Source organism: Panthera leo, chromosome F3 (genome assembly GCF_018350215.1).
Source record: "Panthera leo isolate Ple1 chromosome F3, P.leo_Ple1_pat1.1, whole genome shotgun sequence".
Lineage (NCBI taxonomy): Eukaryota > Metazoa > Chordata > Mammalia > Carnivora > Felidae > Panthera > Panthera leo.
The window spans coordinates 44,592,753-44,606,401 of NC_056696.1; the positions used below are offsets into that span (position 1 = coordinate 44,592,753).

The 13,649-nt window shown below is 46.1% G+C and overlaps 1 protein-coding gene across 9 annotated transcripts in view; it reads left to right on the top strand.

The window, feature by feature from the left end:
- SRGAP2 (SLIT-ROBO Rho GTPase activating protein 2) overlaps positions 1-13,649 on the top strand; it is a 233,808-nt gene that overhangs the window by 172,545 nt on the left and 47,614 nt on the right. For 7 of the 9 annotated variants that reach the window (XM_042925631.1, XM_042925633.1, XM_042925636.1 and 4 more), the window contains 3 exons: positions 190-414; positions 4,027-4,128; positions 5,138-5,335. In XM_042925631.1, coding sequence (XP_042781565.1) covers positions 190-414; positions 4,027-4,128; positions 5,138-5,335 — 525 coding nt within the window. The remainder of the gene's footprint in view (positions 1-189; positions 415-4,026; positions 4,129-5,137; positions 5,336-13,649) is intronic. The other 2 variants (XM_042925632.1, XM_042925634.1) reach the window with 1 other exon arrangement.

Consider the following 13,649-nt stretch of genomic DNA (forward strand, 5'->3'; position numbering starts at 1 on the left):
CCACCCTGCAGTCCTCTGAGGCGTGTTTACCATTGGACTGGCAGCTAAAACCATAAATCTCACCCAGATCTTGGAAGCCAGAATGCCAGTCTCATTGATAGGGTCATATTTGCCACGGGGGCCACCATCCCCTTCCTCCAAGCCTCGGGACTGTCCACGGTTTGCTCATGTGCCTTCTCCGTCCCACAGCAGTGTTGTGATTTAGGCTACCATGCTAGCCTGAACCGGGCGCTACGCACCTTCCTCTCTGCTGAGCTGAATCTGGAGCAGTCCAAGCACGAGGGTCTGGATGCCATCGAGAATGCCGTAGAAAACCTGGATGCCACCAGTGACAAGCAGCGCCTCATGGAGATGTACAACAATATCTTCTGCCCACCTATGAAGTTTGAGTTCCAGCCCCACATGGGGGACATGGTGAGGCCTTCATCCCATCACCACACTCCCTTGTGTCCAGATTCACTACACTGAGGCCACGTTATTCTGGGGCTGGCTTCCTGTCAGGTGGGTGAGGAGCATTCCACTCATTCGGCAAAGAGCTACCGAGCGCCTGCCGGGCTTGACCATAGACGCTGGGGATTAGGGCCCTTGGGGATCTTCCAGTCTGGTGAGTGGAGAGAGAGTTCAAAATGTGCATAGGGAGGGGCACCCAAAGGGTCCAGCAGGATCAGGTGAAAAACAGCAGGTGTGTTCTAAAAACTGACAGTTGAGTATGGTGAGAGGGAAATCGTTGGTGGACGCTTCCAAATGATGAGTCTGGGAGAAGAGCTGAGATGGTGCCAGATACTAAAGGCTTTTGATGGGGAGGAAGGGCTAAGCAGGGCAATAATGATATGATCTTTTGTCACTTGGCAGAGATCCGAAGGATCTTACTCTCTTGGCTTTAGAAGATTGCAATAAAAGATATAGTTTTGCTTGGGTATTGAACAAAAAAGAATGAGTACCTACAGACAAGACAGTAGCTAAGATGTCATCCCAGAGGCCTGATGCTGTCTGCCCAGGCAGAAGAACAGAAACATGGGGGCCCTGCTTTGAACTTTTCACCTCTAAGACTAAAACAAGAAGGGCCTCAATAAAGTGAGAAGAACGAGAAGCTCTTTGGTTTTCATTACTCTGAATCTTTTGGTTCCACTTGGGGTGGTTGTGCATGCAAATGAGAGTGAACCCCATTCCTGCAGTGGAAACTACCCCTTAAACTCTGGGCTAAAGCAGAAGGAGGAGGTATAGGCTTACGTGATAGAAATAAATGGATCTTCAGGCATGTTTGGATTTAAGATTGGGAATTTATCGAGACTCAGGGGCTTTTTTCTCTCTGCTTCACATTTTATACAGATTCTATTCTCAGGTAGACTCTTCTCCCATGAGGGCAAGGTGTCTGTATTTCCAGCCTGCTCCAAAATCCAAATAGATCCAAATCCAGTGGAAAGACTATCTGCTTCCCTTCTAGAAGCCCCCACAAAGTTCCCCAGCATTTTGATTAGCTGATGTATTTATCCCTGAGCCAATTATTTTGACTGGGTATCTTCAGGTGACTGACTGGCTTATGCCTACATCACATGCTCCATTCCTGAGTTGGGGAGAGCCCCATCCAAAGTACCTGACCTGAGTTCTGGGGTGGGATATTCCTCCAGAGGAGAGTCAGGCCAAAGTTACCAGAAGAAGGAGGAATGGATCCTAAATGACTAAAAAACAACAATGTCAACAAGGGAATATGGTGTTTCCATCAGGATTAGTATCCAGATGCTTTTTAGAAAACCCTGCTCCAGAATGACAACTGTTGCAGTGTAACCAGAAGATTCGCTGTCATCAGTAGGCCACAGTGGAGAGGGGGATATTTCTATCCTGAAGACAAAAATGTGGAGATGATTTCTTTCCTCTCCTTGGGGAAAACCAAACCATGTACAGTTTGTTTCCATTTCTGTGACTTAGGAAATGTCAGTGTCTGAACAGATGGGAAAGTGAGCTGGCAACGTGTGCAGTCAGAGTGGGGGAAAGGGGTGTCACCAAGCCCGAGGAAGCCCCGTTCCTCACCTGCCCTGGCTGCTGGTCCAACCGTCTTCCAGTCCCCTTCTCCAGCTGCCACTGAGATTCCATCCCAAGAATCAGTGGAACTTGGGGACCGGCTGAGTGGGGTGATACATTTCCTGGTGTTGACTGAGTTCCCTTCTGAGCCAAACAGCTTGTCTCCATAAAGGGAGACTCCAAATGCTGGGTGCTCGGGCCCCCTCGTAGCCCTGTCAGTGCCTTAGTTTCATGCTCTGGAGCACAGCTGGAGTGCATTACCTTGCACCCCGGTAGGGGACCTCTGCCAAAGCATGCATCAGCAGCCCTGCTGCTTCTTAAAGGCACAGACGCAGAGGTAGGTTTCCCTCCACGAGTCCTTCTGCTAGGTCTGGGTTACTTTAAAAATCAACAGTCCATTCTTCTGTCTGGGTCCTCTCTTTGTGTGATACAGCTGCTCAGTGGCTGAGTTAGGCAGGGGCCAGGGTCAGCCCTCGATCTTGCAGAGGTTCTGCATTCCAGCCTAGCCTTCAGAGGAGTAGAAAATAAAAAGAGATGAGAAGGCGAGTTTTTCTGGGTCCCCACAGCCAGTCTCTCCCCACCAGTGTGGGCTGTCTGTAGACTGTGGAGGCAATAAGAGGGAGCTGCCTGGAAGTCCTTGAACTAAGGCCAAGGTTCGGGTGGCATTTTGACCGGAAGTCCTGAAACTGGCCAAGGCCTCGCACTGACTGGTGTTCTGGGGCACTCAGCACATGAGTGGATGCCAAGCACTCTCAGATGTACCGGGAGGAGGTGCTTGGCTCTACTCTTGGTGCCCCCACAGGCTTGTGGGGCTCTGGATGCCTGACCAGTGACATCAGGCAGCCAGAGAGTTTCACTCTTGGCTCTAACCCATCCTGGCCACTGAGCTTTCTCCATTGTGTCTGCTTATCCAAGAGCCAGAGTGAAGTCAGCTCTCTTCAGATCTGAGAGCTGGCTCAGGCCAGCTCCTCAGCTGGGGGAGGAGGTCAAGTCAGTTGGGAGCTTAAAAGCCAATGGAGGAAAAGGTCAGGTCTCAGCCCCCTCCATTTGAAGAGAGGTTTTGTCTTCTAAGCAAGAGAATGGTCTGTGGGCATGTGAATGTGCCCACTCATTGCTGAGGAAGAAGGAGGCCAGTTCTATCCAGATGTCTCTATGCAGACAAGAGGCTAAGGGACACATGGTGGCAAGGTGACAGGAGCTGCCTCCACGTGGGTCCTGCCTCCTAATCTGCCAGCCTTCTGTTCCTCATCTGTCATCCTGGGGACTGTGGTGACCTCATGCCCGTGCCATAGCCATGCCCCCATCAGGCGACAGTGGCTCAACCATCTTTTCACGCAGGGAAAAGCTTATTGGCAGTCGTTCTTCAGGGAAGGGCAGACTCCTTTCCCACACAGATCTGGGGCAAACCTGGGGCAAAAGGATGGAGATCCACCAGATTCTGTGCCCTGTGGGGCCCTCTAGCATAGCCTGGGGACTTGTTCCTGGCTTTACGCTCTCTCTCGTTGAGTCAGACCTCTCATGCATGGCCCAGATTTATAAACACATGCCGGCTGCCAACAGCGGCAAGCTAGCCTCCTGACCCACTTCTCTCCTGCTTTCACTCTGGTGCACGGAGGGGAATGAAGGAGGGGCCGGAGAGGTGGCCACTCGGACTTCTACAGGAAATCCTCCCGCCGGAGCATTGTGCATCTGGAGCTGGGGCTGCCCGAGGTGCTCTTCTCTGGCCCAACGCCGGCTTCCGTGGAGCTGCAGACCCTGCCAAGCGCCAGCCGGGGGATAAGCCCCGGAGAGACCTGATCTTTCCAAACAGGTCCCACTCCTCATTCCCTCCTTGTGCTCTTTGGTCCTGGAGGAGGCCCACACACTTTGCCTTTGGCTTTTGTTTTAACATAGAAACCGTGAGGCTTACGGCTTGAACATGAGTACTTTTATGAACAGTAATGGGACTCTGGAACCGCCAAAAGAACTGTGTCCTCTTCCTGACCTGGTATTGCTTTCTTTTGGCAGGCTTCCCAGCTCTGTGCCCAGCAGCCTGTCCAGAGCGAGCTGGTACAGAGATGCCAGCAACTGCAGTCTCGTCTGTCCACCCTGAAGATTGAGAACGAAGAGGTGAGTTTCCTGCTTAGGAGACTTGGAGCCACCCTCTGAGTTTCCCTGTTGAACCTCTTTCTTGCTGCCCATCTGGGAGCAGGTGGAAGGAGCATGCAGAGAATGTCCGGGCTGCCGCAAACATTTCCTAGCCAAATGTAGCCTTGGATTTTCCCCCCTGCTACATCCTGCCCTTGAACTCCAGGAAGTTGCTCTTGCATTGCCAAAGGTTGAGCTCTATTTTGAGCTTTGCAAAATGCTTTTTTTTTCCCCCCCTCTACACATTTAATCAAAATGGCACTTGGCAGCTGTGTGCACAATATTGTGTCTCTGAAACCACCCCCTCATGCCTGGCTTTTTCCAGCATTTTCAAACAAACAGAGGCCTTTGACTTTGACACTTAAAACATCTCCATCGTCTTTGAAAAGGGGGACTGTCTTCTGGGCCCAGAGTACTTGCTTTCAACAGCTAGTTCAAAAGCGTAGCATGATTAATTATCCAGCTTCTTTCTTTTGTGCTCTCGTGACTTCTTACCTGGCATCTCAGTCAGTCAGGAAGATCAGGAAGGACTGGGGATGGGTCACTTCCTTGGCAAATGGGGAAACAAATTCACTGATTTGTTGAAACAGAACCTGGGGCGTTGCGGGACCAGGCCCGTCTCATATCTTAACTAGCTCTTTACATCATGGGGTTGGTTTGGGTTTGTTTTATTCTCTCCAGTAGCACTTCCATTATAGCCAAGAGCTAATATTAAATTTAAAAAGCAAACATTCACCAAAAGAGTTGGGTCAAATACACAGCATGAACGGGGGGGTGGTTTTTAGGTCCTCACCCGAGAGAGGAGCATTGTATAGCCAAGCCCGTGCAATGGCTCTCATTCACTCAGCGCTGTCGGGTGGGAAATGGGGCTGCACCTCCCGACGGCAGCCCCTGTACCCTCCAGCCGCCCCTCCCACAGCTCCAAACTCCCCCATTACCTGCTCTTCCACAACCTGCCCCTCATGCAGTACGTTGCCCCTTGTCGCGGCAGGTAAAGAAGACAATGGAGGCCACTCTGCAGACCATCCAGGACATTGTGACCGTCGAGGATTTTGATGTGTCTGACTGCTTCCAGTACAGCAACTCTATGGAATCCGTCAAGTCCACGGTCTCAGAAACCTTCATGAGCAAGCCCAGCATCGCTAAAAGGAGAGCCAACCAGCAAGAGACCGAGCAGTTCTATTTCACGGTGAGGGGGCCAATGGCTCTTGAGGATCCCCTGCAGCTCACGGGGGGACTCGGATCCCAGAGTCCCTGTCAGGTGTTGAAAGGGTAGTCTTTGAATATCTTGATTTGGATGTGGGCATATTCAGAGGCCATTCCTACACTTAAAGACACAGATATCTACAAGTTGAATGTGTCTAACAGGGACGCCTCCCCTCCTCCCCAAGAGAAAGGTGCTCCCAAGTACACCATCAGGAAGATTATTTTTTTAAAGAATTTTTAAAGCAGCTGGTAGGCTTCTGTTGGAAAGTTTCCTTCTCAGCTATAGAGTGTCACAAAAGGAGGACTTCATTTCTTGGTTCTTGGGAACTACATCCAAATATTCTGGCCAGCACATATCTTGTTTTGTTTTGTTTTTTTTAAGCCTATAATCTCTTGTAGGTGGTGCGATGACCTTATTTTATACTTTTTGTTGATGGGAAATTATCTTTCATAATGATGGCTAAAATTCAGAAGGACAGGTCATGTGCAGCATTGTTGGTTTGCAGGGAATTTCAAAACATTGTTATTTTGTTATTTGTTATATCTCCCAGTCTTCTTTAAGACAAATAGACCCTATTTCCTTTAAGTAGTGTTAACAGCCCTTTGGAAGGTTGCTGGCTGGTCTTTGGTGCTGCTTTTTAATAATTAAGTTATTTTGAGCTTGCCAAGTAGGATTCATTGCCTGAGCTAAAATTTATTTTCTAATCTTCTGACAACCAAGAAAGGAGAAATTAAATTTGCAGATGTGAGATGAAATATAGCCAGTGAATATGCATACTGATTCTGAATGAGAGGAATTAACTTGTTTTTCAGTCAAGAAACACAGTCTGCATGCAGTAAATTGAATTTTTCCTCCAACTGGAACAATTTGTTTAATTCTTCTTTGAACACTGCCCTTTCTCCATTAAGAACACTAGTGATTTGCTATCTTTTCTAAAAAAAGAAATGTTTTTTTACTTAGTTAAACTAAGAATTCTTTTGATTTTTTTTTTTAAATCCTGGAAAAGACTGTTGAAAAGGAGTGATTGAACAGTATTGTTCTTTTAAAATAACTTTTTTCTTGTTATACGAAGCAAAGCATGGTTAAGATATAAATATAGAAACAAAAAAGAGCAAATAAAAATCATCCATAAATTCGTACTACCTTGAGATGACAGTATTAGGATATATTCCTTTCCTGTTTTTTTCTCTGGACAAGAAACATATATGTGAGTATATATTTATAATTTATTACAAAAAAGGGGATACTGCTGTGCATATTGTTTTACAATCTGCTTTCATTTAGCAAGTGATTAATATTTTTCTAATTCATTTCATCATAACATTCTTTAAATATATTTATGAGTAAAATACTAAAATCTACATAGGGACATAATGGAACAATGCTTTGGCTCATTCATTCATTTTTGTAAAATATTTAGCTAATGCTCCATAAATGCTGAATATCTATTATCCCCACAAGCATTATTAACTTCTTCATTAGTCATTATTGGATTACTCTTTGATAATTTATCAAGGATCTTCAGTGTGCCAGACACCGTGCTAACTAACATCAGGAAGGCCGAGGGTAGGAGGTGAAGAGGGGGATGATAGGATTGGCCGTCTGAAGGAAGAACTTTCGTTTTCGTTTCATATGTTTCCAAACAGTTACGATAGATTGATTTCTGCAATCAAAAAAATAAAGTAAGAAATTAGCAACGCATACCTGCACAAATACATGAATGGCAACCAGGATGGATGGAGTTGGGGAAACCTTGCACACAAAGTGACTTTTGTGCTTGATCTCGGGGGATGAGTGAACCAGGCAGGGAGTCAAGAGGAGAATGGCGTTCCTTGAGGAGAGAGAGAGAGCAGTCTGTGCAAAGCATAAAGGCATACGAAGACTGGGCTGGACAGGATGAGAACTTCTTGTCTATCATGAAGGCTGTGTTGCCACCCCAAGCTTTCTTATCTCGGGAGGCTGTTGAACACTCTAGAGGCTTTTAATAATAGGATTGTTTAGCTGGTCTATCTGGACTGCTTAGATATAACACTCCTTAATAACCAAATTTCATTACATTGCAGAAGATTTCCATTTTTTTTTTTTTTTTATTAAATAAGGAATTTGGGACATAAAAATCTGTATTTGAGCCCGTCAGAATTAGTTTTTGGCTTTCAATGAAGCTATGACATGTGTATTCAAAGTTGACCTTTAGTAAGAGCAGGGACAACCATAGTCAAACAGGTGGCCTCTCAAACCTTGCCCACCCATTCATCTCTGTCTGAATGCCCTTGATGTCCCCTAGCCCACTTCCCGTCTTTTGTGGCCAGAGCGCTACTTACCAAAATTGTGTGCAATTTCCTTGGCTAACAGAAACAATTTTTGTCTAGGGTTGGGTAATAATGGATTTACAAGAGAGTTCAGCATTTTCGTGACTGGGGCTTGGAATGCATCAAGTAATTCATTTCATGATAACAAGGCTTTTTGGGGGGTGGTGAAATGGACATTTAATAAAGGGGGTGCGTATCAGCGTGGCTGCCTGCGCTTGCCAAACCGTACAAAGCCCGCGGACAGGCGTTTCCTAGTCTCTTGCCTTCACAAACGTTGCCCCTGGTTTTCTCTGGACCCTTGGAAAACATCAGAGGAACGCATTCTAGAAGCTCCCTTCTTTTGGAAAGTCGGGGGGCTGCTATGGGGCCATTCTCAGCTGTCATCAGATTGATCTGCCCAGGTGACATCAATTGGAAGTTTGTAGCACGTCCTATAAAGGTCAGCTGTTTGCAGGAGTCCCAAGAAAATAAGCACGGAGTAGAAAAGCTTGAAGTGATTTTTAGAAAACATCTAACGAAAACCTTCTCAGCTGAAAGATTAAAAGAAAGAACCCAAATGCAGAGAAATTGGGTAGCTGTTCCAAGGGACTCAGCAAGGGCTAAAACTAGAACTCTGGTCACCTGGCCTCAGGCCGCTGGCTTTCTTCTCTACTCTCTGCTGAAGAGCTGAGGTGAAGGAAAGGCTCAGAAACATCCCAGCAGCTTTATCCCCTCTTTTGCTCTGAGTGAAGCCATGTTTCCTGATCTGCTTGGGTTTGTGTCACTCGTCTTTCATAACACACAATCCAGCAACGTCAACTTTTTATCCCATTCCTTTTTTTTACAGGGGTTGTTAAAAAATTTTTTTTTTAATTTAAAGTGCAAAGAATTCAAAAGAGCATACAGAAAAAGTCAAGCTTCTACCCATCTCTGACCCTCACTTCCTCTCTCCTCTGCCAGTGATTGAAACCAGTTTCTTCTGTGTCCTTCCAGAGGTAGCCTATGCATAGGCAACAACTGACATATCCTTTAATACAATAAAATTACATTAGAAATATCATGAAATCAGGGTGCCTGCGTGGCTCAGTTGGTTAAGCCTCCGACTTCGGCTCAGGTCATGATCTAATGGTTCCTGGGTTTGAGCCCCACATCGGGCTGTCTGCTGTCAGCACAAAGCCTGCTTCGGGTCCTCTGTCCCTTCTTCCTGCCCCTCCCCTGCTCACTCTCTCTCTCAAAAATAAATAAACATTAAAAATATTTTTTTAAAAAAAGAAATACCATGAAATCAAATAAGGAGAATACAAAAAGAGGTACTATATCACTTGGGGTGCTGTGGCTCAGTTGGTTAAGCGTCCAACTCTTGATATCAGCTCAGGTCATGATCTCATGATCTCATGGTTCGTGGGATTGAGTCCCATGTCTGGGTCTGTGCTGACAGGGAGGAACCTGCTTGGGATTCTCTCTCTCCCTCTTTTTGCCCCTCCCCCTCATCTCAAAATAAATAAGTAAACATTTTTTAAAAAGGAAGTATACCACTCATACTGTTCTTCACTTTCCTTTTTTCACTTAATTTTTGTTTTTTTGGATATTCTTTTCATATTAGTCCAAAGACATCTACCTCCTTTTTAATTTTTTATGTATTTATTTTTTAATGCTTATTTATTTTTGAGAGAGAGAGAGAGAGAGAGAGAGCACAAGTGGGGAGGTACAGAGAGAGGGGGAGACAGAGAATCCCATGCAGGCTCCCTGCTGTCAGCACAGAGCCCTTGGCGGGGCTCAAACCCACAAACATGATCTTATGACCTGAGCCAAAACGAAGAGTCAGCCCCTTAACTGACTGAACCACCCAGGCACCCCTGCCTCCTTTTTTAATTGCTACACAGAATTCCAATATATGAATGGATGTACCATCATTTATCTAACCAATTCCCTGCCAATTCTCGTGGGTTGTGATGCTCTCTGTTTAGCTGAGGACTGTCAAAGCCTATAAGGCTGACATTTCTCCTAAGTATTTCCTTGTACGGGGGTTGGAGTATGGGGTTTTGGTGTAGGGGATGGAGTAAAGAAGGAGTTAAAGTTCACGGCTGATAAAATGAACAAAGATAGACTGCCTGAATTCTTGGGGACAGAGCTGGTAAGGTAGTAGGAGAGGAGATGCACCTTGGCCATCTAGACCCCTAGATTTGATGTGGTCCAAGATCTTTTTTGATCTTTTTTTTTTTAATGTTTATTTATTTACTTTTGAGAGAGAGCACATGAGAGCAGGGAAGGGGCAGAGAGGAGGAGAGAATCCCAAGCAGGCTTCACGCTGTCAGCACAGAGCCTGACACGGGTCTCGATCTCACGACTGTGATCAGGATCTGAACCAGTATCAGGAGTCGGACGCTTAGTCAACCGAGCCACCCAGGTGCCCCGAAGATCCTTTTTGATCTTGATATTCTCCTGCAGGCACTCAGGAAATGCGTGCTAAGTCGGTACCTACTTAGCCCCTGCCCTGTCAATTAAAGTGGGAGATGTGCTCCCGTTTACAGGTTTGCTGTGTTACATATTCTGTCTGACAGCCGTTTCCTGCTTTAAAAATTGACAAGAGGAGAGAAATGTCAGTGTGCCTGGATGGTGGGGAGGCAGCCACCCCACAATGACATTTGTGTCTCTCTGTGCACGGGGCTGGGTAGACACAGTTCATTCTTCCCACCCACCCCACTCCTTTGCAGCAGGTGGACACTTCACACAGATTAAATCCAAGGCATAACAAGGTCCGTGAGTTCTATACTGCCATCGTATTAAAAGGAAGAGGTATTTTAAGTTAAATTTGAAAAGCATTCTAGTGCCTCTTTCTTTTTCCTTTCCTGTTTTTTTGGGTTTTTTTTTTTGCTTTTTTTTTTTTTTTTTTAAGGCCAGAAACCAGTTGTCTTATGGATTAGCACAAAGCAAAGAAGTTGAGGGAGGACTGTTTTTAGGTTATCTGAGCAGGTGAGTCAGGTACAAGGAATACTGTTGACTGCTGGCTGGTTGGCTGACCATATGCTAATAATCATGGGCATGCTTGTTTTCCCATTTCATCTTCAAACAACCTTGGGAAAAAATAAATTATTATCCCCATTTTTCAGATGGGGAAACTAAGACACTGGGGGTTAAGTGACTTGCCCAAGGTAAGCAGTAGGACAACAATATCCCAACTCAGACTCTTTCATTTTACTACGACAAAAATGTCTGTCAAGGAGGAAGGGCTCAGAAAGAAAAACTGTTACATTAATACTTTTCAGTAAATAAAACTCATCGCTGACCGGTAATAACCAGTTAGGAATTATTAAGAAATAAATTAATGAGACCATAAAAACTGAATTGAAGGCTCACAGTGGCAAATAAAACCAAACCACCCAAAAGACTGTTTGCCTCCCTTCCTACTTTTTGAAGAAATTCTTAGTTTTTATGATATTGTATGTAAAATTTGGAGGGAGGGTAATGGCTCTGGTCGAACTGTGTATTGGGAACTTGGTTTCATTTTGGTGATCTAGAAGAAAACCCTGCCCTTTCTTTTCTCCTCCATCAATGAAAATCGAAGGTTAGTGACTTTACTTTCGGATATTTGGGGAGGGGAGCAAGGTGCAGGGGAAGGAGTGAAAGAAAGGAATTACCTGTGTTGGAACATACTTTAAATAAGGAAAGTGACCCTTATTGTCCAAAGAAGGGATTTTGAGATTACGCATAACAGTTTTTTTCGTGGCCTTCTGGTCTCCAGAAGTCATCAAAAAGCCACTTATGCCTGGGGCACCTGGGTGGTTCAGTCTGGTGGTTAAGCATCGGACTCTTGGTTTCAGCTCAGGTCATGATCTCATGGTTTCATGAGTTCGAGCCCCACATTGGGCTCTGTGCTGATGATTCAGAGCCTGCTTGGGATTCTGTCTCTTCTCCCTCTCTCTCTGCCCCTCCGCCATTCACGCTGCCTCTATGTCTCTCTAAATAAATAAATAAACTTAAAAAAAAAAAGGCACTTATGCCTTCCTTGCCTTCAGCTGCCTTGGCTCCTTTCTCTGTGTGTCTGGTCAGCAACTGAAGTCTTCTGCCAGCAAGCACAGATTATTTCTCCCAGCTTCTGTTCCATACAGACAAGTGCTAACTAACGTGGGGGACAGGGAGGTGACAAATAACGTGCCCGTGAACTCTGGGATGACTTTACCCTGCCATCCCGGCTTAGCCAGATGGAAAACTTCCAACCGTCATTTCCACCATTAGGGATGCAGGTCAACCTCAACATAGTTTTTGATCCTGCAGGATTTCATGGAACCTGAAGAGGTAATCCATCGTATGGCTTTATCAGATTGTTATTTGTTTTAATGGCTCACCAAGTGACAGTCAGAGTTAACTCTCAGACTGTGACATGAGTGAGAAAATGATTTCCAAAATCACAAGTAGAAATAAGAGTGAGAGGAAAGTGCATCCATCTCCTTGAGAATTTTGGCTGTTTTCTGAGCAGTCTGGGCTTGTTTTAAGGGTTACAATTCTTGGGGAATTTTTCCTCATTAGGAAACCTTGAGAGTCTCCTGGGATAACCTTCCAAAGAGGGGCCTTTGAGGGTTCAGATGTTAGCATTGGCTGTTTCCTGAAGGTTCTTCACCTCTGGGCCCTGCAGTCCTGTTCCCAGCATCACAGTTAGGCGCTGCTTGGGGATTAGGCTATCACCCAGGGAAGACTGACGGCAGGTGAGCTGACAGCTGGAACAGATGGAAAGGGGAAGGTGACAAGGGAGTCTGTTCTCGTGCACATGTTCTCGTGCAAAGGCACAAAGGAGCTGAGGAAACAGGTCATGGGTGAAGCAACAGAAATGATTTGGCATAGGGTTTGTTTTTGTTTGTTTTATACTTCATTTAGAGAGGAGGGGCACACTTGGGGGCTTGGATTGTGGCCTCTGAGGAAGGTTCTAGCAGAGGAGAGTGAGGCTCTTCATTTCTTTACTCCTTCTTCAAGCATTTATTGGTGTCTATTATCTACTGGGTGCGGTAGTAAGCATCAGGGATTGCAAAGAATAATGACGTTGACCCCAGGGAACGGGCAGTCTGGGGAGAAAGACCCCTGAGTGAGAAGCCCTCTGGACCAGGGCTTTGTGAGATTCGCAAAGGCACATGCAGGGGCATCCCGGTGAGCGTGGGAGGGCCAGGATGCGCCTCCCAGAGAAAGCAGGGTCTTATTCTTTGTTTCTACATGAGAGAGAGAGAGAAGAAATCGACACTTTTGGTGAAAAGTTTACACTGTACAGAGAGGTACAGAGTAAAAGTAACTCACATTTTTTTCACATTTTTTTTTCTGCCTTCATCCTAAGTGGTAATAGCCCTAAAATCAGAGGCTTGATGTAGAATTATACTTTTCGTTTAATACCTTGAAAGGACAGAAGTATTATGATTTAAAATGTGTTATCTGTTACCCCCTCCGCCGTGTCATGTATCACCAGTGAGTCGCTCAGGGATCATACTCAGGGAAACACTGCCGTCTCGCCCCTGAGTGTAGACAAGGGCAGATGACCCCTGACCCTGCAGATGAGCCATGGCAGCAGGAGACAACCGAGGCCAACGGTGGGCCCCGTGCGCGGCCGCAGGGTAGAGTAGAAAGATGCCTCGTTAAGACTCCGAAGGCCTGGCACTACCACTTCCTGGCTGGCCGTGACCTGCAGTTCAACGCCCGTCTCCCGCGATCAGCTTATCGGTAACAAGGGAACAACGATGTCCTCCCCAGTGTGCTCTGCAGAGTTCCTGAGCAAGGCAAGGGAGAGAGTGTGTGCTAATGGACTCCGAAAACCCTTGAACTGCTCCACATGTATAAAGAATTAATACCGCGAAGTTTTGTTGGGCTTCCCCTTCCGCTGCGCGCCCTAATGCCCGGAGGGTGCGCTACCGTGATGGTTGAGCACACGCGCCGAATCGTCACACCACGTGTGTCTGGATACTGGCTCCACCCCTCACTCCCAGTTTGACCTTGAGCAACCTGTTTAATCTCTCCAAATCTTGGTGCCC